The sequence below is a fragment of the Mustela nigripes genome, chromosome 17 (assembly GCF_022355385.1).
Source record: "Mustela nigripes isolate SB6536 chromosome 17, MUSNIG.SB6536, whole genome shotgun sequence".
NCBI lineage: Eukaryota > Metazoa > Chordata > Mammalia > Carnivora > Mustelidae > Mustela > Mustela nigripes.
This window is the reverse complement of record NC_081573.1, coordinates 10090369-10109647: the sequence shown is the minus strand read 5'-3', so window position 1 is coordinate 10109647 and position 19279 is coordinate 10090369. Positions and strand designations below refer to the sequence as shown.

Sequence of the window (19279 nt, the reverse complement as noted above, 5' to 3'; positions counted from 1 at the left end):
TCATCTCACACCTCCAAACCCCCTCCTGTTGGATGTCTGCGTAAGACGCAGAGTAGCCACAGTGATCCTCAAGCACCAGGGCCAGAAAGGCTGCTCAGTCCACAGTGAGCCGGGGTCCTCGGCCCACAGGGTACGACCTGGCATTGCTCCCTGCAGTGAGGGTTGTGTTGGGGGGGGGAGCAGACAGCTAGTGTATAGCTTCTTGCCCATCTGAAGGCAGGACCAGCACAACCCATACCCCTTCTCCCTGTAGAGTGGGCAGCCACACAGGTGTGTTAAACAGCTTTAATTTCGGTCATTTCGGCTTCTCGGCACAGTAAGAAATATTGCACATGATCAACATGTTTTGTTCTGGGGATGGGGACAAGGGTAGGGGGAATCACCTTCTTAGAAAGTACAACCCAAGTTGGGAGGGCAGAGGGGGTGGGGAGAGAACCCTCCCCAGGCCTGTGGCAAAGTGCAGGAGCCCCCACCCCAAACTAACCTGAGTCCAGCCCCTCTGGGGAAAAAAGGGGTGCATGAACTCCCCCTACTCCACAGGCACCTCCCTGTGGCCCAAGGCCCACACTACCCACCAGCTTGTAGCCCTCACATGAGCCATTTTGCATAAAGTACAAGTGAAAAGGTCTGAAGGTAACACACTCCAGGTTATATACACGGGCTCGGTGGAGGGAGACTGTGCCCCTGCTTCCCCTCAGCTGCCCCCCATCACAGGGAGAAAGCTGTGGGGAGAGGGGGATAGACAAGAGGAGCAGGCCTCATTCCGCCCAAAACTAAAAAGGACGAAATGGCTTTATTGGGGAGGAGGGAACCATCCTGCCCCCCCCCGATTCCTGCCACCTACATACTGTCCATATCCTGAGGGGCGTACTGTGGGTCCTGGGGTCTTCTCGGAGCCCTCACCTGCCTGTGGCAGCTGTGGAGGGGCCGGGGGGCGGAGGGGACGGCTGGGGGGGACCCTCCCAGCCAGGCTGTCCGGGACCCGGCTCTGGAGGTGGAGGCAGTGGCGGGGCAGCTGGAGCTGTGCCAGAGTCCGAGCCAGGTGAGGTGGGGTCAGGGCCCCCAGCAGGGCTGGGAGTGGGAACAGGGGCAGCAGCAGTGCCAGTGGGGGGCGGTCCAGGAAGGGAGGCCTCAGCTCCAGGGGGCTGCTCCGTGGGAGTGGCCGCCTGCATGATCTTCTGGCGCACCTCACGGATCTTCAACTGCAGACACACCTTGGAGGGGAAGATGTCTGCGTAGCGGGCCTGGAAAGCTGCCGTGGCCTGGGCTGGGGACAGAAGGACAGTGGGGGGTGGGGAGGCCAGGGTGAGAGGAGCAGGCAGGACCTCTGCAAGTGCCCGCCAAGACGCGGAGCCACACTCACCTGATGGGAAGAAGCCATGGTCCTGGAAGAGCTGCATGACCAGGGCCCGGCGCTGGTCCAGGGTACGCCGCAGGGAAGAGTATGGCACCTTCTCATATTCCAGCTCCCCGAGCACATCCTCCGCTTCCGTACCTGGGAGTGGAGCAGGCAGCAGGGTCTTGGGGACTGCGGCAGCCAGCCCCTGCCCCGCCTGAAGTGTCCACCCAGCCCTCACCAAATTCTCTTCCCTAGCAGAGTTCAGAGAGGGCACCTGCCTCTGGACCCTATCAGACTCCAGAACCCCCCCAATCCATCCTTGACCCGCCATCCTTCCTCTCGGCGACATCCACCCCACCTCTCCTCTGTAACCCCATCTCCAAGACCCCACCCTTCCTGCAGGTGCTGGGTCCCCCATAGCTCCGCCTGCCTCGGTGCCAGCACCTGTACGGTCGAAGGTAAAGATGTCCCCCTCGCACTTGGCACTCTTGGGGGTGTTGGGCTCTGAGCTGCAGCTGGAGCGTCTCCTCATCTTGCGTTTCGGCGAGGTGGGGTCTTCGGGGGCCGAGTCCAGGTCTGGTCCAACAGAAGCAGGCTCAGCAGAGGTGGCCCCCATCTGTCCCCCGCCTTCCCCTGGTGGCCCGCACTCGCCTACCGGTGGAGTTCTTCCTCTTCTTGCGGTAGGAGCCCAGGATGGCCCGGGGCGAGGTGGCCAGAGACTGCAGGGTGGGCGAAGGCAGCACCTCCTCAGGCCGGAACTCAGGCAGCTCAGCAAAGCGCTCTTCGAAGTCCACCTCTGACAGGACCCTGCTGGAGAGCCAGCAGGGTCACCTCCACCGTCCCAGGCTGCAGCTGCCCCCCTCTCTTGCCAGCCCCGCACACGCTGCCGCAGACCCCAGCCCATGCTCACTTGTCCACAGAGTCAAAGGTCTTCTTCAGGGGCGGGGGCCGCACCTTCACCTTCTTGCCGGTACCAGCGGCCTCCTTGCGCTCAGGGGTGTCCCCGGCTGCCCTCCCACTGCTGCCCTCGCTGCTGCTGCTGCCACTGCCGCCAGGGGCTGAAGCCGGAGCTGGCGCTGGGCTGGGAGGGGTGGGAGGCTCCCCACGGGTCTCCAGACCCAGCCCAGGGACTCGCCAGTCTGAAGACGAAGAGCTGGGGAATTTGCTGGCCTGGGGTAGGGATAGCAGAGAGATGGAGAATACTGGATTCAGACTCAGTGGTGCAAAACTCAGAACAACAAAGAGGTAGGACGCTGATTGACCCAGACATAGAGTCTTGGAGAAGACTCCATCATACAGACAAGCAAAAGGAACATAGGAGGCCCAGCTCCACCACAACCCCCACCCCCGGGGGAAAACAAGAACATGGGTCATACAGGTGTGCAGGGAACGGAAATGGAGCAGAAAAGCAGATGATGGGCTGAAACGCAGAGCCAGGCAGCAACAGGAGCCCCTGGGGCCTGCTGAGCGCTCACCACAGTCTCAGGGCCCTTGCTGCTTGTCCGCTCCTCAGCAGGCGGGGGAGGCGGGGGGCTGCTCCGGGCCATGGGAGCCCAGGTCTCTGGGGGTGGTGGAGGGGCCGGTGTCGTAGGCTGCCCCTCAAGCTCAGACTCAGTGGGAGGGGGCTCCCGGGCTGGGCCAGGCTCCAAGGGCTGCCGAGCTGCAGGGCCTGACCGCCCAGGGGCACCTGCCTCAAAGGAACCCACGGGAATGCTGGCAATGGCAGCCTTCACTTTCTGGGGGGCCTTGGGGGTGGGCCGCTGGGCCTTGGGGGCCACTAAGCTGTAGGTCATGGAGCCTGCTGGTGGGGAAAAAAAGCATTTGCTGAGCCAGGCCTGTCTGGAGCCCTTCTCCTGAGTCCCCCAACTCACCCCACCCTGGGCTGGCCCAACACCCACCTGAAGCATTAGGGAAAGGGCTGGTAGGGGCTGGGGTGGCAGTAGCAGGGGCTGGTGGGCCCTTCGGCAGGATGGTGGCAGCAGGTGGGGTGCTAGTGGCCACGGTGTAGACCAGACCTGGAGGAGCCTGGGATGGCTGGGCTAGGGGTGCAGAGGAGGTGGGTGCAGGGCTGCCAGGGTAAAATGCAGTGATGACGGGACCTCCGGGGGCTGTGCAGGCTGGCGGCAGCTGGGGGCTGGGCACTGGCGACACGCCCACCTGGCCAGGAGCCAGCAATGGAGCTTGGCCTGCAGGGACGGAGACACAGGAGAGGCAGGGGCCCCAGTTAGGGCCTGGGCTGCCTCCGCACCACCCTGGGTCCCCAGCTCTACCTGCCACACTGCCCCTCACCTGAAAGCAGGGGCTGCACAAAGGCAGGTCCACTGGGCCCCAGCGAGGTGAAGCCTAGGGCTACCGAGCTCGTGGGCCCATACGAGGTGACTGTTCCAGCCTGGCTGGACGTAGGGCTGGTGCCCAAGGGCAAGGCGTGCCCACCCGCTGACTGCACGTAGGTGATTCTGCGGCAAGGAGAGGAAGGGGGAGGAGTGAGGTGAGCTGCCCACCCCTGCCAGACCCTTCTCTGGCCTGGCCTCCAGGTGAGGGCTCAGCTGCCATTACCTGGTAGAGGAGGGCAGCAGGACCTTCTGAGGCTGGGAGGTGGGTCCGGAGAGTGTGGCTGGGCTGAGGGGCGGCACCAGGCCACTGGGTGTGCTGACAGGCACCGGAGTCAGCTGAATGATCTGTGGGCAAGGGCACCCACAGGCTGGGGTGAGCTGGGGATTTGGAAATGGGATGGGAGGGTGACCCAGACCTAGAAAGGTGGGTCTCAGCAAAGACAGGGAACACAAAATTTAGAATTAAGACAGAAAGGAACAAAGAAAACAGCAAGGCATGTGAAACACAAAGGCACAAGGTACAGACACTGAGAGCAGAATTGAGATGCACACAGACACCGAAGTACGCAGAAAAACGCACTCACAGTCCTAGAGACAGTTCAAGAAAGACATATGAAAAGGGAAAAAAGCACGAGAGATCAAAGGTAAGACACAGACACCATGGCACAGAAACCAACACCCAGGAGGGGAGGAGACAGGAACAGGAGCCAGGATGCCCTTACCTTGCTGGGTGGCTGGGCCCCATTCTGCAAAGGTACTGAGAAAGGCGGGCTCACCAGGGGCAGTGGCTGGCCAGCCCCTCCACCCCGCACGGACATGCTAGGGGCCGCCAGGGGCACCAGTACCTTCCCAGGCAGCAGCTGAGCTGAGCCACCCGGGGGCGGAGCCTGTACAGGAGACACCGACTGGGCTGCAAAGGGAGAGAGAAGTTGCCAGACAGCTACAAAGGCCTGGGGCCCTTCTCCTTCCCCACTCAGCCCAAGCCTCACCTTTGGGGGGTGGGGCAGAGGGTACGGACTGCAGGATGGGAATGCCAGGGGTGGGTGCGGTGGCCGCCAGAACTTTGCCGTTGGTGGAGGTGCCCGGGGGGAGGGTGAAACGGATGCTGGTGGTTGGTGCGGGGCCGCCAGGAGCTGCTGCCTTGGTCCCAGGGGCTGGTGCCGGGGCAGGCGCCACCTGAAGCTGCTGGGGCAGCGTGGGTAGGATGTACTGCACCTGGGTGATTCCCCCAGCCTTGCCCAAGGTGCCCGGCTGCAAGATGCCCAGGGGCACTGGCCCATTGGGGCCACTCCCAGCGCCTGCTCCAGAGCCTGTGGTGGCTCCACTGCCAGGGGCCCCCTGGGCTATGAACTGAACAGCAGGGGGCGCTGGGGCACCATAACCCGGTGTGCCCACCAGCAGGTTGGTGACTGTGGCAGGGGCCTTTCCCACAGTACCGAGGAGGGGCCCAGCCACCAGGTGCGGGGCCGGCGAGGAGGCTGCTGCCGACTTCTTGTCCGAGTACACTAAGCTTACACCCAGCGGGGAGCTCCCTGGCGCCCGGGACCCCGTGACCGGCTCAGTCCTGGCACCCACAGTGTCATTTGGAGATGCCTCAACCCGGCCAGAGGTAGGGAAGGGCTTAGAGGCGATGGGCACAGGAGTGCTACTGACGGGCCGCACCACATTGGTGACCATGGTAGCAGCTGGGCGGGACAGGGGGGCTGTTGGGGCCCCATAGGCCAGTGACGGGGCTGGGGCCGAGGGCATGCGGGTTCCGCTGCCTTCCCGTTCCTCCTTATTTGGGGGCAGGACCAGCGTCTGCAGGACACTTCCTCCCCCGCCGGGAGGTGCTGCAATGACTGAGGGGCCTGGTGGCTCCAGGCCTCCCACACTTTCAGGTCTCTTGCGCCGGAAGGCGGCAGGATCCGATGGGAGGAACCGGGTGGCCTTGGAAGGTGTCCCTGGGCCCCCAGCCCCAGGAGGTGGGGGTCGTAGTGGGCCTGCCGTGCTGCCCTGACCTGACTCCTGGGCCTTGAAGGTCCCTGAGCCCAGTGGGAAGGAGGTGGCGGCTGAGACTGAGGAGGAGGCAGGTGAGGACGAGGACGACGAAGGGGTGGGCCCGTAGCCTTTGCCAAAGGCTGGAGGTGATGGATCCGGGGGCCCTGGGGGCTCAGGGTCCAACGGTGGGCGGCAGTGGGTGAAGGAGGAACGAATCACAGGCGAGAACACCTTCCGGCCAAAACCCTAGGTGGAAGGAGGGGACACAACCACATCAACGGAGCCCGGACACCCACAACCTGACCACCCCTCTCCTGCCTGGCAGCAAGGCCGGCTGAAGGCCTCAGTTCACCCAGTCTGTGACCCAATTCACCATGGGGTGAGGAGCTTGCCCTCTTTGGGCCTTAATCTCTCTGTAGTGATGCACACAAGAGCACACACCTCCCCTTCCTGGGACCGTGACGAGACAAAAGCAATTCCCCAACTCTCACCTTGCTGCCCTCTGGGTCCTCCCCAGAGCTGTCTCCGCTCTCGCTATCAGTCACCCGCTCCTTGCACTTAAGGTCAATGTCAGTGGCGCCGAAGCCATCATCAGCTGAGGGAGCGAAGAGTATTGGCAGAAGTGCTGGGTGTAAGACTGTCCAGGAGGAACAGCAGGGAGCCCGGGCCCTTACCTCAACCCCTTTTTGCCAGCAGTAACTATTGTTCAAGAATGTTGTTCCTCTACCTAGGGTGTGCCCACCTGCCCACCGGGGGAGCCTAAGAGCATGCAGGTACCACCACCTAACACTGTGCCCCATGGCCTGACCATCCACGCCCCTGTCATCCTGGTTTCCTGCCTGGCCAGGAGCTTCCCAAGGGCAAGGCTGGGCTTACTCAGTTGGGCCTGAGCTGAACATGCCTGCAGTCATAAACAAACATGCAAGACAAGAAAGAAGAGCCTGAGACCTAGATCAACTCTTTGCCCACCCCCCCAAACCTTAGCCTGCTGTTCTCTGGGCAGGATTCTAGGCCCTGCAACTGCTCACCAATGACATCATCGTCTCCCTCCTCCTCACAGATGACCATGCGTTCCTCGTCACTGGTCATGTCCTCACTGGCTGCACGCTGGGAACGGGAGGCCCGGGTGGGCAGCAGCGGGGGTCGCCCGCCAGCCGCCAGGGCACCTCCCTCACCAGAGGCTGAGAAGGGGCCTGGAGCCCCATACTGGGTGGAAGGCTTTGGACCAGAATAGGATGCAGGGCCGGATACCATCTGCAGGGCGGGCACCAGGAGAGTTCAGTGGGGGCCATCACCTGGGGGCAGCCCTCCCTGCCCAGCTCCCCTGCCCCCAGACCTGAGTCAGTTCCTGTAGTGCCTGGCTATCTACTTCCCCACCATCCAGGCTGTGGACCCCACTGTGGGAGAAGGCTCGGGGCCGGGCCGAGCCAGGTCCCCCCACTGTGTGCAGACGCTCTGTCCCACAGGAACCACTCCCTGGAGCCTTGGTATCCGAGCTCAGGAGTGTCTGGGCTGCGACGGAGAGGAGCTCCGAGGACACTGCACAATATAAGGAGAGAGGTGTCACAGAGTCAAGAAGTCTTTTAGCGGCACCCAGGCTGTCCACACATATCTCTAGGTCCTGAGCAAAAGAAGTTTGAAAATCCTGGGCTACCTGGGAGCCACCAGCCTGGCATTTTCTAAGGGACTGTTCCTCAGGAAGCAGGCCTTCTCTGAAGGTCGTGTGACGCTCGCTTGCTAATAACTATGGACCTGAGTCTCCATCCCCAGATCTCAGAGAGGAAGCAACCCCACCTTCAGAGAACTGCAGGCCCGAACCCACAGGTCACTCTAAAAACATGCCTCAGAACAGTACCTACGCAGGTGAGACACTCTGTCAGCAAAAGCAGCCAACAAGGGGCTTCCAACTATGGTTCTGGAAATCAACCAAACTGGGGTTTAAGCTTTGGCTCTACCATTTACTAGTCTTCTACAAATTCCAACAAGTGACTCTGCCTAAGTCTCACTTTCCTTTTTTTTTTTTTTTTTTTTTTTAAGACTTTATCTGTCAGAGACAACACAAGCAGGACAAGCAGCAGGCACAGAGGGAGGGAGATGCAGGCTCCCCCACTGAGGAGCGAGCCCGATGTGGGGCTCAATCCCAGAACCCTGGGATCATGACCTGAGCCAAAGGCAACCGTTTAACTGAGCCCCCCAGGCGCCCTGAGTCTGTCTTCTCATCTGGAAAACGAGGGTATGACTTTCAGAAATAGAGCTTATACTCCCCTTGGTGCCTGGCATGTAGTAAATGCTCAATAAATGACAACTGATAATGAAAAGACTGCCTGGGAACTCTATCTGTCTGGACCTCCCTGGCTCTTTTATTTGAGAAAACTACCAGTTCCCTTATGGGTAAGGGTCTTCAAATGAAATGACAGCACATAGGGTTCTGGGGTAGGGGCTGAGCAAACAAAGGGGTAGCTGGCACCTCTCAGGGAAGAAGGGGGCAGGACAAGTCAACCAAGGAGCCAACCAACCTCCAGGGGCCGCGGCAGTCCCCGTCTCCGACATGCTCCGCTCCCGAGTCTCCTTGTGTCCTCCTGCTAGCCCCAGGCTCGCAGGCTTGGCCTCTGAGCTGGACTTCTTCCGGTCCTTGTTGCACCACTTCCAGTCTGGGTGAGCCTTAAAGTGGGCCTCTTTCACCTGGCGGGAGAGAAAGGAGGGACCCTCCACTCACTTACCCCACCAGAGGAAGCTGGGGAGGAGCCAAGCGGAAGAGGCATTACCTGGAAGGCCAGGTCATGGTACTTCTGCTTCTCCTTGGGCCCCAGGGCGTACCACCACTCGCCCAGAATCTTGCTGACGGTCCGGTTGTCCTGGTTGGGGTGACGCTGGTGGACCAGGGCCCGGTGCCGCTTGCTGAAGATCATGAAGGCGTTCATGGGCCGCCGAATATGGTCCTTCTCCCGCTGCAGCACACAGAGGCCCAAGTGAGATGTTAGAACCACAAAACAGACTTGGGCAGCCAGAGGGCAAGCTGGGGACAGGTATAGAGATGAGGTACCTTGTTGGGGCTGCGTCCATCCTTCTCCGAAGAGGAGTCTCGTTCCTTTGGCAGGGCACTGAGGGACTGGGTCCGGCGTTTCCCGGGTGGCAGGGGCAACTGGATCTCGGGAGACATGATGGAGAGGAAGCTGTGGCGGGAGTGGCAGGGACAGTGAGGGCCCCATCTCTGGTCACCATCCCTTCCCACTTCCCAAGTCTCGTGGCACTCACGCATCATCATGGTCACTCTCCGTCTCGCTGTCCAGCCGGGGCTCTCCTGGAGGGCCAGGGGCCTCCTCCTCAGTGGTGGGAGGGGGACCCTTTCCAGGTTCCACCACCCCCAAAGTGTGGGGGGGTCCGGGCCCTGGGCTCTCAGGGCAGGTGGCTCCAGGGGGCCGCCCAGGGTCAGCACTCCCTGTCCCACCTGGTGGCTGCTCATGAGCCACAGCCGCCGACTCAGCAGGTTCTAGGGGCAGAGAGGCAGGTCAGAGGGCTCCTGGGCTCCCTGGACGCTATCCCCATGTGTTCTGCAGCCCCCCACTCCTCACCTTTGCTCTGGGTGGAGGCCACTGGGTGGCTGGCAGGTTGCTGGGCCTCACTTGGCTGTACAGAGGGGTCGGGCTGGCTGGGGGCCAGAAAAGGGACTAAGGAGTGCCAGGGGAACACGGCAACAGAGCGAGGTTCCACATTTGTCCACACTGTGGGAAGAAGCCAGCTAAGCTGTGCAGCAGGAAACCTTGCCCTTGAACCCCAACTCAAGCTCATTTCCACCCTGGATGAGGTGGCTCCACGCCTCCTTCACACCCCCTTCCACTATTCCAGAGCCCCGTGGGCTCATGCGTGCAACATCACTTCAGGAAAAACTCCTCTCTGTACGATTCCGAGGTTTATACGAAAGAAAACAGAAGCTGGGAAGGGAAATAGGCCTCACGCCCCATTCCCTCCCCCCACCTCCACCAGCCCTGCCACCAGGGACCAGGCCAGAGGAATGACTGGCTCCTGTCACAAACCAGGCCATGTTCAACTGCCATCTCATACTCCCAAGGCCCCAAAACCTGAGCAGGGCTAGGAACTCTCCCCAGTCATGCCACATTCCCAGCACCCTGACAGCCCCTCATCTTCACCTCCTACTCCCTTTTTCTCTCTTGAGGAGACCATGCTTGGTTTCCCCTTCTCTTTCCTCTCCATTACCCACAAGGTGTGGGGTCTTAAGTCTTTCTCCTTGCCTCTCTCCCCATAGCACAAACCCCAAGGAGCCAGACCTGCCTTTCCCGGGCTGGGCACAGGTGGCTCCAGTGTCTCCCCTGTCCCTTAACAGAATCTACTGCCCACAAAGAGGTCTCCCAGCCCCCCTCCCTCTCAAGCTCTGAGCTTATCTTGGGTGCAGCGTCCAGCGTCTTTGCCCAAAAAGGGGAGGGTGTGGTAAACCCTTTGGAAGAAAAGGCACAATGAGGCAGACAAGAGAACTGTTACAAGTCTGTGCCCAAGGAAGACAAAAGTGCCAGGTGTTTTCTTGAGAATTTTCACAGGAAACCATTTCCCTCCCAGAAGAGCAGTTCCAGGGGTCCCACCTTCTGCCCCAGGAGCTGGGTGGTAGCAGGGTTAAGCCCTGGGCTGGGACCCATCCCTGGCAGGACTCCTAGAGCAGGCCTAGGTTAGGAGTGGGCTGTCCTCTCATTGCTGGCTCCCTGGGGGAAGTGGAACCAGCTGAGGAGGCCCCTGTGAGGGAAGACGATGAAGAGAGAAGGGAAACGCCCTAGCCTTGGTCTCCATCATTCCTGGCCTCCCCCTGATCTGGATCAATCTGACCTGGAATGACCCCTCTATGCCTTCAAAAGCCTGGACTAAGAAAGCTCTATAGAAGAGGCTAGCCTCGAGACCTCATTCTGCAAGGGGCTGACAAAAGAAAAAGTAGACGTCAAGTCAACAGAGGAGGGATAAGGAAGCCAACACTAGAGGGGGTCTCAAGACACTCTAAGAACCCTGTCCCCAATCCCTGGAGCACTGGGGACCACAAAAGCCTGCTCAGCCCTCCAACCCCAAGGACTTCAACCTGTCCCTCTCTTCACCAAGATCTTTCTCATTGGGCCTCCTCATCTGCTGGGTGCGGAAGAAGGGGACCAGCAGACAATGGGGGAAGAGTCCTTTAGTCCTGCCCCTCAAGTCCTCTTCAGTGTACTATGGTCCAGGTTCTTGGATCCCTCCTTCTGCCTCTCCAAAGCACACCACACACACTCCAGCCCATCACTCTGCTCTAAGCAAGCAGTACCTCACTCACTTCCCAAACCCTGTTCTTAGCCCCACTACTCCATCACATTCCCTTCCCCCTCTCTTCCACACCTAAGACCAGCAGGTCTCATGCTGCCCCTATCCTGATCTATGCTCCCAACCCAGTTACTCTGCACCCCTCACCTCCAATGACAACGGACCGTGCCACCCCATTACCCAAACACCACAGCTGTCCCCAGCTACTCCCCTCGCCTCACTCCCATCACTCCCGCTACACTCCCACCTGCCGTCACTAACCGCTTGGCCCAGCTGAGCTCTGTAACTTTCCCGTCACCCCTGTACTCCGCCTCTATCACTCTCGTACTAGACCCCTATCACCATTACGCCGCACTTAGCACCCCAACACCCTGACCCCTGCAGTCCCAGGGCCCAGGCTCTACTGACCGAACATGCCGAGGCCACGGGAGGCCGCGCCGGACGCGGGCACCAGGGGCCTGTGGGCTGAGTACATGGTCCGGCGCGGGGGGGCCCGGCCGGGGCTCGAGCCTCCTCAGCGGCCGCCGCCACTCCGCCCGCCGCCGGCTCCTCGGCCGTTGCCGCTCGGGCCCGGGGGGAGCTGGAGGCCGTCGCCGCATGCCCCCCCCGCCGCCCCCCTCCGGCCGCCCCCCTCGGGGGGGGGGGGTCCTCTGCCGGGCGCGCCTGCGCACAGCGCCGCCTGCCTCCCGCCGCCCGGGGGGCGGGGGAGGTCAGAGCGCGCCGGCCCCGCCCCGCCCCCTGGCGCGCGCGGGGGCCGTCACGGGGCGCGCGGCACAGGGGCCATCGGCGCCGCCCCCTCCCTCTCCCTCCTCCCGCTTGGTGCCCGGCGGGCGGGGCAGGCGGGGCAGGCGGGGCGGGGCGCGGCGCGCGTGCGCGGGGGTGGCCCCCTCCCTTCTCCTCTCGCTGGCTCGCTCCCTCCCTCCCTCGCAGCTCCGGCGGGTAACGGCTCTGGCCCCGCGCGCCCCGGCTGCCGGTGCTGCCGCCCCGCCTTTCCGGGCTCCGGGCCCGCGGCTCAGCGCCGGGTCGACCTTCGGCTCCGAGCGGCCAGACGGACCAGCGTGCGTGCGTCCGTGCGCTCCGAGCGAGCCCCGCGCAGAGCCACCGCCGCCTCCCCGCCCCGCCACTACTACGCGCTCCCCTCCCCCCGCCGCACCTCCCCCCGCCCCTTCTCCGCTTCCCCCGCGGCCTTCCGCGCAAGCCCGGCCCCCCGCGCGTGAGCCCATTGGCTGCCGCCGCCGCGCGCGGGTCAGGCCCCGCCGCGCCCGCCCCCATTGGCCGCCCCGGGGGAACGTCAGTCATATGCAAATAAGGAAAGGGCGGGGCGGGCTCCGGTTGGCCCCAAGCCGGCCCGGGGCGGGACCGCGGGAGGAGGGTGGCAGGGAGGGCGCACTGCAGTAAAGGCAGCGAGCCAGGGGGGCGGTTCACGGCACCGCGCTGCGGAGGCCCCGGGGTTGTGTGTGGCGCTACGTGTGTCCAGTCCACGCGAAGAACACGCTCACGCGCGGCTTGGCCCGCCTCCCTCACGCCCGCCTGAGCGCTCATGGCTCCGCAGGCCAGAAGAACTGCGCGGTAGGGCTACGCGAGCCACCGGGAGCCCTTACCAACTCAACACCAGCAGACTCTTCCCCCACCACACACTCACACACACACACACACCCTTTCATAGACAGAGTTTTCCTACCACACCCATTATTTCATACACATCCCACGGTACTATGTACCCTTGGCCTTACACTCACACTGGCACACACGAAGTCACACACCTTGAACACCTGCCCACATGTCTGTACAACCTCCCACACTCCGGGTCCCTCACTCTCCAGCCATCCTCACACACTCGTTCTCACCCATCCTCCATATCACCCATTTCGTACACGCCTTGTCATACATGCTCACCAACACACATTCTCACTGCCAGCCCACATGAATCATCATACAAAAAACATATCAAACGGGCAGCATTATCTCACACATCTAATCACAAGTGCTGCTTGTCCATCACACACACTACACACCCCACATCCCTCCCACACAACCACACACACTCTTCCATCTTCACACACCCTCATGTGGCCTTCCTGGCCAACTCCCGTCCCCAGTACAGGCTAACTCTCACAGATGCCATTGTACTGACCCCCCACACACTACCTAAACTTAGCCCAGTAAGCACTACTTCAATACCCTGGCCCCCCAGGGATACAGAGCACCATGGTCACTCACTGGCCTGACACTCAGCAGCCACCTGGGACCCTCCACCTCACAGTAAGGCAGTAGGAGGCAAGCAGGGGTGGGGGCACAGAGCACTACCATGGGCTGGCCCTGCCACTCTAGGCTGGAAGCTACCCTTCCAGAAAGGGGCCAGGAGGAAGAAAGGAAATGAACACTGGGGCTTCAGTGTGCTGGGAGCTTGAATGTATTATACTGCTCATTGAATCCTCACATCCACTAGGGAGGTACACTTTATTATGCCCATTGTTCAGATGAAAAAATGAGGCTGAGAGAAACTGAATAAATTGTGCAAGATCATCCCTCCAGAACCTAACAGCCCAGTGCTCCAACTCAGCTGCTCTTTCCACTACTGAAAATTTAACCTCGGGGTGGACCCTGGCAGACACTCGCAGACCTCCAGGAATATGGTCAGACAAGGATACAAAGAACTACAGAAAGGCCAGAGAGGGGCGCCTGGGTGGCTCATTGGTTTGGGCCGCTGCCTTTGGCTCGGGTCATGATCCCAGGGTCCTGGGATGGAGCCCCGCATCGGGCTTTCTGCTCAGCAGGGAGCCTGCTTCCTCCCCTCTCTCTGCCTGCTTCTCTGCCTGCTTGTCATCTCTCTCTGTCAAATAAATAAATAAAAAATCTTAAAAAAAAAAAAAAAAAGAAAGGCCAGAGAGTACCCACAGAGACATATGCAAGAGTCTAGGGTCCACCAGGGAGAGAGGCAGAGGCTCTGGATCACTCAAGATGGGCCTGGGGGTCACATCCAGTAGAGGCAGAGGCCTGTGGTCACACCCAGGCAGCTTTTAAAAGTTGCACAACCTCCGATGGACAAAGAGTGGGCTCCTACACAGGTGGAGTCAGCGACAAGCACAAACAAATCCCTTTCCCAGCCTGTTCCGTCCACTGATAGAGCCAAAGGCATGGAAAGGGTACAGAAACCAGTAATCTGGGCCCAGAGGGGAAGGGAAGGTCCATAGCCCTCTGACCTCCAGAGACTGCAGGGCCAGACACTTGGCTGTGAGCCTGGAGGGGGCCACTGGAGGGACTATTAGGTGACTGCCCCCTCCTCCCTATGCAGCCCCAGACTCAGACCCTCCATTACCTCACTGCCCCAGGGACTGCAACGTGAGGCAGAAATCAAGGCTGAAATCAATGTGGCCCAGCTATCTCCCCACCGCTGCCCCCTTCTCTCCCTTCTCTCCCCACCGGTGAGTCACCTACTGAAAATTAACCCCTTCCCTACTGCAATGCAGCCCAGGACAGAGCTCGGAGAAACACTGCCCCCAGTTCCCCTACTTCTGTAGGGTGAGAAAAAGAGCAAGGCCTGGCATAGCAGGGAAAGAGGGCCCCACACATCTGAGAGGGTTGCACATCTGGTAGAAGACACAGTGCCCACATAGGAGGGATGGGAAGAGGCCCCTTACAGGGTAGGGAACAGCCAAGTGGGGACCCAGCCTGGCAGGGAGGGGCCGGAATCTGGGCGGGAAGGGCCCCCCTGCCCTGGGCACTGGGCCAGCCCTATACTTAGCTTCCATTGTTCAGAGTGGAGGAACCCTGGGTGGGGGTGATTAGAAGTGGAGAAGAGGGAGCAGGTCCTAACCCCAGACAGCTCCATCTCTCCAGCCATCCTCAACCCTAACTGGGGCCTCCCTAATTGGGAAAGGCTGAGGGGGTTTCCCAAACCAGGGCCCCAGCCCCATCTGAGAGGAGGTGCAACACCATCCTTCACTCAAAGCAGGTACCCCCTACACCACCCACCACCAATTTCACAAAAGGTTTGGCGCCAAACATCCCCCGCAGCACTACCCCACACCCTAGTCCAGGGACAGGGAGCCCAGACAGAGACACCAACTGCCACCCAGGGTGGCACAGGCTGAGGCCTGCCCAGAGGTCTGGGGCTTACAGCCAGGGATGCTGACAGACTGAGGGACAAGCAAACACACTCTGAACTCACGGGCCCATTTATTGAGCCCCAGAGGCACCGCGCCCCTGTCCCCCGCAGCTCCCCACCCTGCTCTACAGGCCTGGGTCCCCGCCTTGGCTCACCACCCCGGTGTCCCCAGCTCCCCTCACCCGCTCTCCACATACACACCCACCTACCCACCCACCCCGGGCGGCGTCGGCGACGGCCAGGGTTGCCTGGGGAACGAGCCCAGGATTGGGCTGGTGCCGCTCCGGAGGGATGGGGGCCTAAAAATAGCGCCGGGGTGAGTCAGTGTGAGTGGGGCTGGGGTAGGCAGGGGGACTAGGAGGGAAAGAGGCAGGCGAGAGGTGTGGGGGAGGGTCCCCAGGGATTGGGAGACGGACTGTGATAGGACGGGGGGGGGGGGGGGCCGGGTGGGTTTGGGGGTGGAAAGGGGCGGGGGTGTGGGGGAGTGTACAGACACCCAGGCTAGAGAGGGCTGGTCGACGCGGACTGAGGGAGGCACCCCAACCCGGGCGGAGGAGGGGGCGCCGCCCTGCGTTCTCCTCCCCTCCCCGCGCTCACGAGATTTTCCACTCGCCGCCTGGCCCCCAGCCAGCCCCCGGCGGGCCCCACAAAGCCGCTTTGTGCTGGGAGGGCGGGCGGGCGCCCGGCCGGCCTGACACCCACGCAGGCCGCGGCGGGGCACTGGCCAGCTGGCACCCGAGCTGTCTGCGGGGGGCGGGGGAGCACCCACCCCGAGGGCGCGGCCGCTTAAGGGTTAATGGCGCAACGGAGGGGGGTGGTCTCGGCCAATCAGCGTCGGCAGACGCGTAGGCAGCCAATGGAAAAGACGGAGGCCCGTCGCCCGGGGCCTACCCCTGGGGCGCGGGAATCCATGCCCCTCCTTGCGGACAGGGCCGGGGCGCGGCCCTCAGGGTACGGGTCCGGATCTGCAAAGTCCGGGTGCACCCTGTTTCCTCGGCTGCTTCGCAAGAAAAAGGTTCAAAGGGGTTTAGAATCTTGCAGTCAGGTGGTGGCACGGTCGGGATTTGAACCCAGGTGTGCCTGGTCTCAATCAGCTTTGCTGCGGAAACAGGGAGACAGGGGTTCCCTGGCCCAGGCCCCCGTGGGGAGCGGGAATAGGGGACGGGGTGCGGGCGGAGGAGGCGGCGCGGCGGGCTAAGGTCCAGCCGCCTGTGGTGCAGCCGCTGCCGCCGGTGGTAATGGGAGCCAGACGCCGTCGCCGCCGCTAATGCGCCTCCCTCCAGGCCACTAATGGAGCCATTAATGCCGGGGCGCCGGGGGCTCCGGGCCGCACCCCCCCCCCGCCCCGCGCATGCGCGCGCCCGCGACCCCCGCCGTTCACCGCGGCCACCGCCGCCAGGAGGCAGCCTACCCCTTACAGCTCCCGCTGCTGGGGTCTCTTTAGGGAAGTCTCTAAGATTGACTACCGCTATCTCAAAAACGCCCCTTCTCTTCTCTCCTGGCAGGTCATCCTCTTCTTCCCAGCCTAGGCCTCCTTCCTCTCCAGGACAGTCTCCAGGGATCTCTAACATCCAAATCAAACCTTTTCCCTCTCCGGTCTAAACTTTTGCCTCTTCACCGACCTACCAGCATTCAAGCTGGCTTGGCTAGATCTGTGCTCCTTGGCACCCTTCTACCAATCCTGGGCTCTAGTGTCAGCTCCAGCTTCCACTAGACACAGAGATGTCACGCACTTTGACGCCTCCTGGCCTTCCTTCCTATGGCTGCCTCTGCCAGGAACACGCCTTTCACTCCCCTGAAATCCACTCATTCCTCAAGCTTTAGCTCAAATGTCACTTCCACTAAGAAGCACACCCGTACCTCCCTCATCACCCTGCATCGAGCCACCGACTTGTCTCTGTCCTCTGGCTTCCCCAGACTCTATACCTCCCTCTGCTCATCCTTGCCTCTGCCTGCTTCCATGTCTGCCTTCCCCACCCACATTCCCCAGGACTGCTCAGCCTGGACCTGGGAGAGATGAGGGACTTCTGGTCGGAGAGAAGGGGTTCCCTGTTTGAGACAAAACAGAAACTCTGCTGGGCAGAATATGGATTTGGGGAGTCAAGAGAACCTAGGCCCCTCTCTGGTCCTTATTTTCCCCACCTGGCCAAGCATAGTGTCTGAGGTCTTACTACATGTGGGACTCCGTTAAATGGAGCTGGCACCAAATGTGTCTCCTGCAAGGCATTGAGGGGGTGGTCGAGGTGATCTGGGTCATACCCTCTAGCAGGTGGGTGGGCACAGGAGCTGCTTTCCTGTTGTTCCCCTACAACCGGATCTCCTAGCTTGGCCCATGCAGCCCCCGCCTTCCTGCCTGTCTTGGGAACAGGTGCTTGGATGTAGATGGCTCCTGACACCTCTCACCATGTTTCAGAGACAGTGGTGGGCCATTAATTTGTCAAGAAACAGGAAGGGGCTCCCAGGCCAGTACAACCTCCCACCACTCCCCAAGAAGGGAGTGAGAGACCTAGTGCTTAGCAACTGTCCACAGACTCAAAGGGGTGGAGCGCCTGATGGGCACAGGGTGGAGGGGAAGGGCTGGGAGAGGGGCAACAAGTTTGTCTGAGGAGGGGGAGGAGGGTCAGGGGAGGGAGGTCCAGAGACACAGGATCCCAAGATAGGAGCCCAAAACAGAAGAAAGGTAGAATGAAAGAAAGCTCAGAAAAGGACTGCTGTCTAGGGAAGGACAAACCAAAAAAGATACAGAGAGGCAGAGAGAGAGAGAAAGAGACAGACAAGACCAGAGAGAGAAACTCAAGCCCAGGAATAGAGACCCAGACAGACAGATGTAGGGACCCAAGGGAGAAAGACAGACACACGGTGGCTCAAAGGCAGGCAGACAGAGGCCCAGGAGAGGGGGCACTGCCTGTCAGTACAGGGAAGCCAGGCAGAAGCTGGGAGCTGGAAAGGAGGCCGTGCCAGGAATGGGGCTGAGACATCTGGCCTCCTGGGCTGGGGCTGTAGGCCCTGGGGCGGCTTCCTCTCCTGGGGAGCAGGCGGGAAGAGTCAGAGGGAGGTGGCAGTGGCAGCTGGCTGGCCCGGCCATGCACAGAATGTGGAGAATGCCGGCCGCCTGCCCCGGCACGTCCCCCAGCGGAAGCAAATGCCTGGCGGGGGACAGGAGCAGGCACGCTGTCCCAGACCGCCCCCTCACACCTGCTGCCCTGGGTGAGGGTCAGGCCTTGGCATGAGCAGGCAGAAAGGGATAGGACCACGGCCTCATTATGCCACCTGGCATAGTCTGCCCCACCTGGGCCTCAGAGGCAGAAAGCCCCAAGGTGCTTACCTCCCAAGGGCTTGGGGAGGCCTCTGGGGAAGAACAAGAGGACCTACTGGCTGGGAACCTGAGGGCAGCCTGGATACCTCGGCATGGGTGTTATTAGGGAAGCGCTGCTCAGAACTGCCAGGACAGGCCCTGTACAAGTTCTGACGACCAGATAGCCCGCAGCCTCCCTTCCCTGAACCTCAGCCCAGCTGCTAAACCAGGCTGGTAATCCCTCCTGCACAGCATCGGGTGGATTCGATGAGATCGCTTGGGGCTGGGCACGTGGTAAATGTTTAATGAAAGGCTGGTTACTATTACTGTTATCATTGTTAGTGGCAGGACTCAAGGGCCTGGGGCTAGACAGCCTGGGTTCAAATCCTGACTATCCTTCTGCCTAGCAGGGTGACTTTGGGCAAGTCACTTAACCGCTTGGGGCGTGGTTTCTTCCTCAACACTGGAAGTACTAATGGTGCTGGCCTCCTGGGGTGTTGTGAGGATTTGGTGAGTAAACGCTTAGGCGGTACTTAGAGAGCCGAGTACCATGCAGGCGCACACATGGGTGGTGCTCAAGAAATTAGGACCTCCAGAGCTTCTGGCAGTGAGCATCCTATGATCTGGAGATTGGGAGACCCAGTTCAAGGCCCAGTCCTGACCTTCCCTGGCCGGGTGACCTCAATCAAGACTCTTCTTCTATAAAATCTTAAAAAAAAAAAAAAAAAAAGGTGCCTGGGTGGCTCAGTGGGTTAAGCGCTGCCTTCGGCTCAGGTCATGATCTCAGGGTCCTGGGATCGAGTCCCGCATGGGGCTCTCTGCTCAGCAGGGAGCCTGCTTCCCTTTCTCTCTCTCTGCCTGCCTCTCTGCCTACTTGTGATCTCTCTCTGTCAAATCAATAAATAAAATCTTTAAAAAAAAAAAAAAAAGACTCT

General features: G+C 61.0%; 1 protein-coding gene across 7 annotated transcripts in view; it reads right to left on the bottom strand.

Annotated features, from left to right (window-relative positions):
* Nucleotides 1–271: 271 nt before the first annotated feature.
* The window catches only part of CIC (capicua transcriptional repressor), a 27335-nt gene continuing 8327 nt past the window's right edge, over nucleotides 272–19279 (bottom strand). For 2 of the 7 annotated variants that reach the window (XM_059382840.1, XM_059382839.1), the window contains exons 3-21: nucleotides 9225–9374; nucleotides 8908–9142; nucleotides 8696–8825; nucleotides 8418–8600; nucleotides 8169–8334; nucleotides 6989–7191; nucleotides 6681–6906; nucleotides 6144–6247; nucleotides 4662–5898; nucleotides 4395–4582; nucleotides 3896–4017; nucleotides 3629–3795; nucleotides 3238–3525; nucleotides 2815–3140; nucleotides 2250–2509; nucleotides 1995–2149; nucleotides 1784–1915; nucleotides 1364–1495; nucleotides 272–1267 (exon numbers count right to left, since the gene is read on the bottom strand). In XM_059382840.1, coding sequence (XP_059238823.1) covers nucleotides 900–1267; nucleotides 1364–1495; nucleotides 1784–1915; nucleotides 1995–2149; nucleotides 2250–2509; nucleotides 2815–3140; nucleotides 3238–3525; nucleotides 3629–3795; nucleotides 3896–4017; nucleotides 4395–4582; nucleotides 4662–5898; nucleotides 6144–6247; nucleotides 6681–6906; nucleotides 6989–7191; nucleotides 8169–8334; nucleotides 8418–8600; nucleotides 8696–8825; nucleotides 8908–9142; nucleotides 9225–9374 — 4772 coding nt within the window. In that variant the 3' untranslated portion in view covers nucleotides 272–899. Of the gene's footprint in view, nucleotides 1268–1363; nucleotides 1496–1783; nucleotides 1916–1994; nucleotides 2150–2249; nucleotides 2510–2814; nucleotides 3141–3237; nucleotides 3526–3628; nucleotides 3796–3895; nucleotides 4018–4394; nucleotides 4583–4661; nucleotides 5899–6143; nucleotides 6248–6680; nucleotides 6907–6988; nucleotides 7192–8168; nucleotides 8335–8417; nucleotides 8601–8695; nucleotides 8826–8907; nucleotides 9143–9224; nucleotides 9375–11349; nucleotides 11542–19279 lie in introns of those variants that run through there. The other 5 variants (XM_059382844.1, XM_059382845.1, XM_059382842.1 and 2 more) reach the window with 5 other exon arrangements.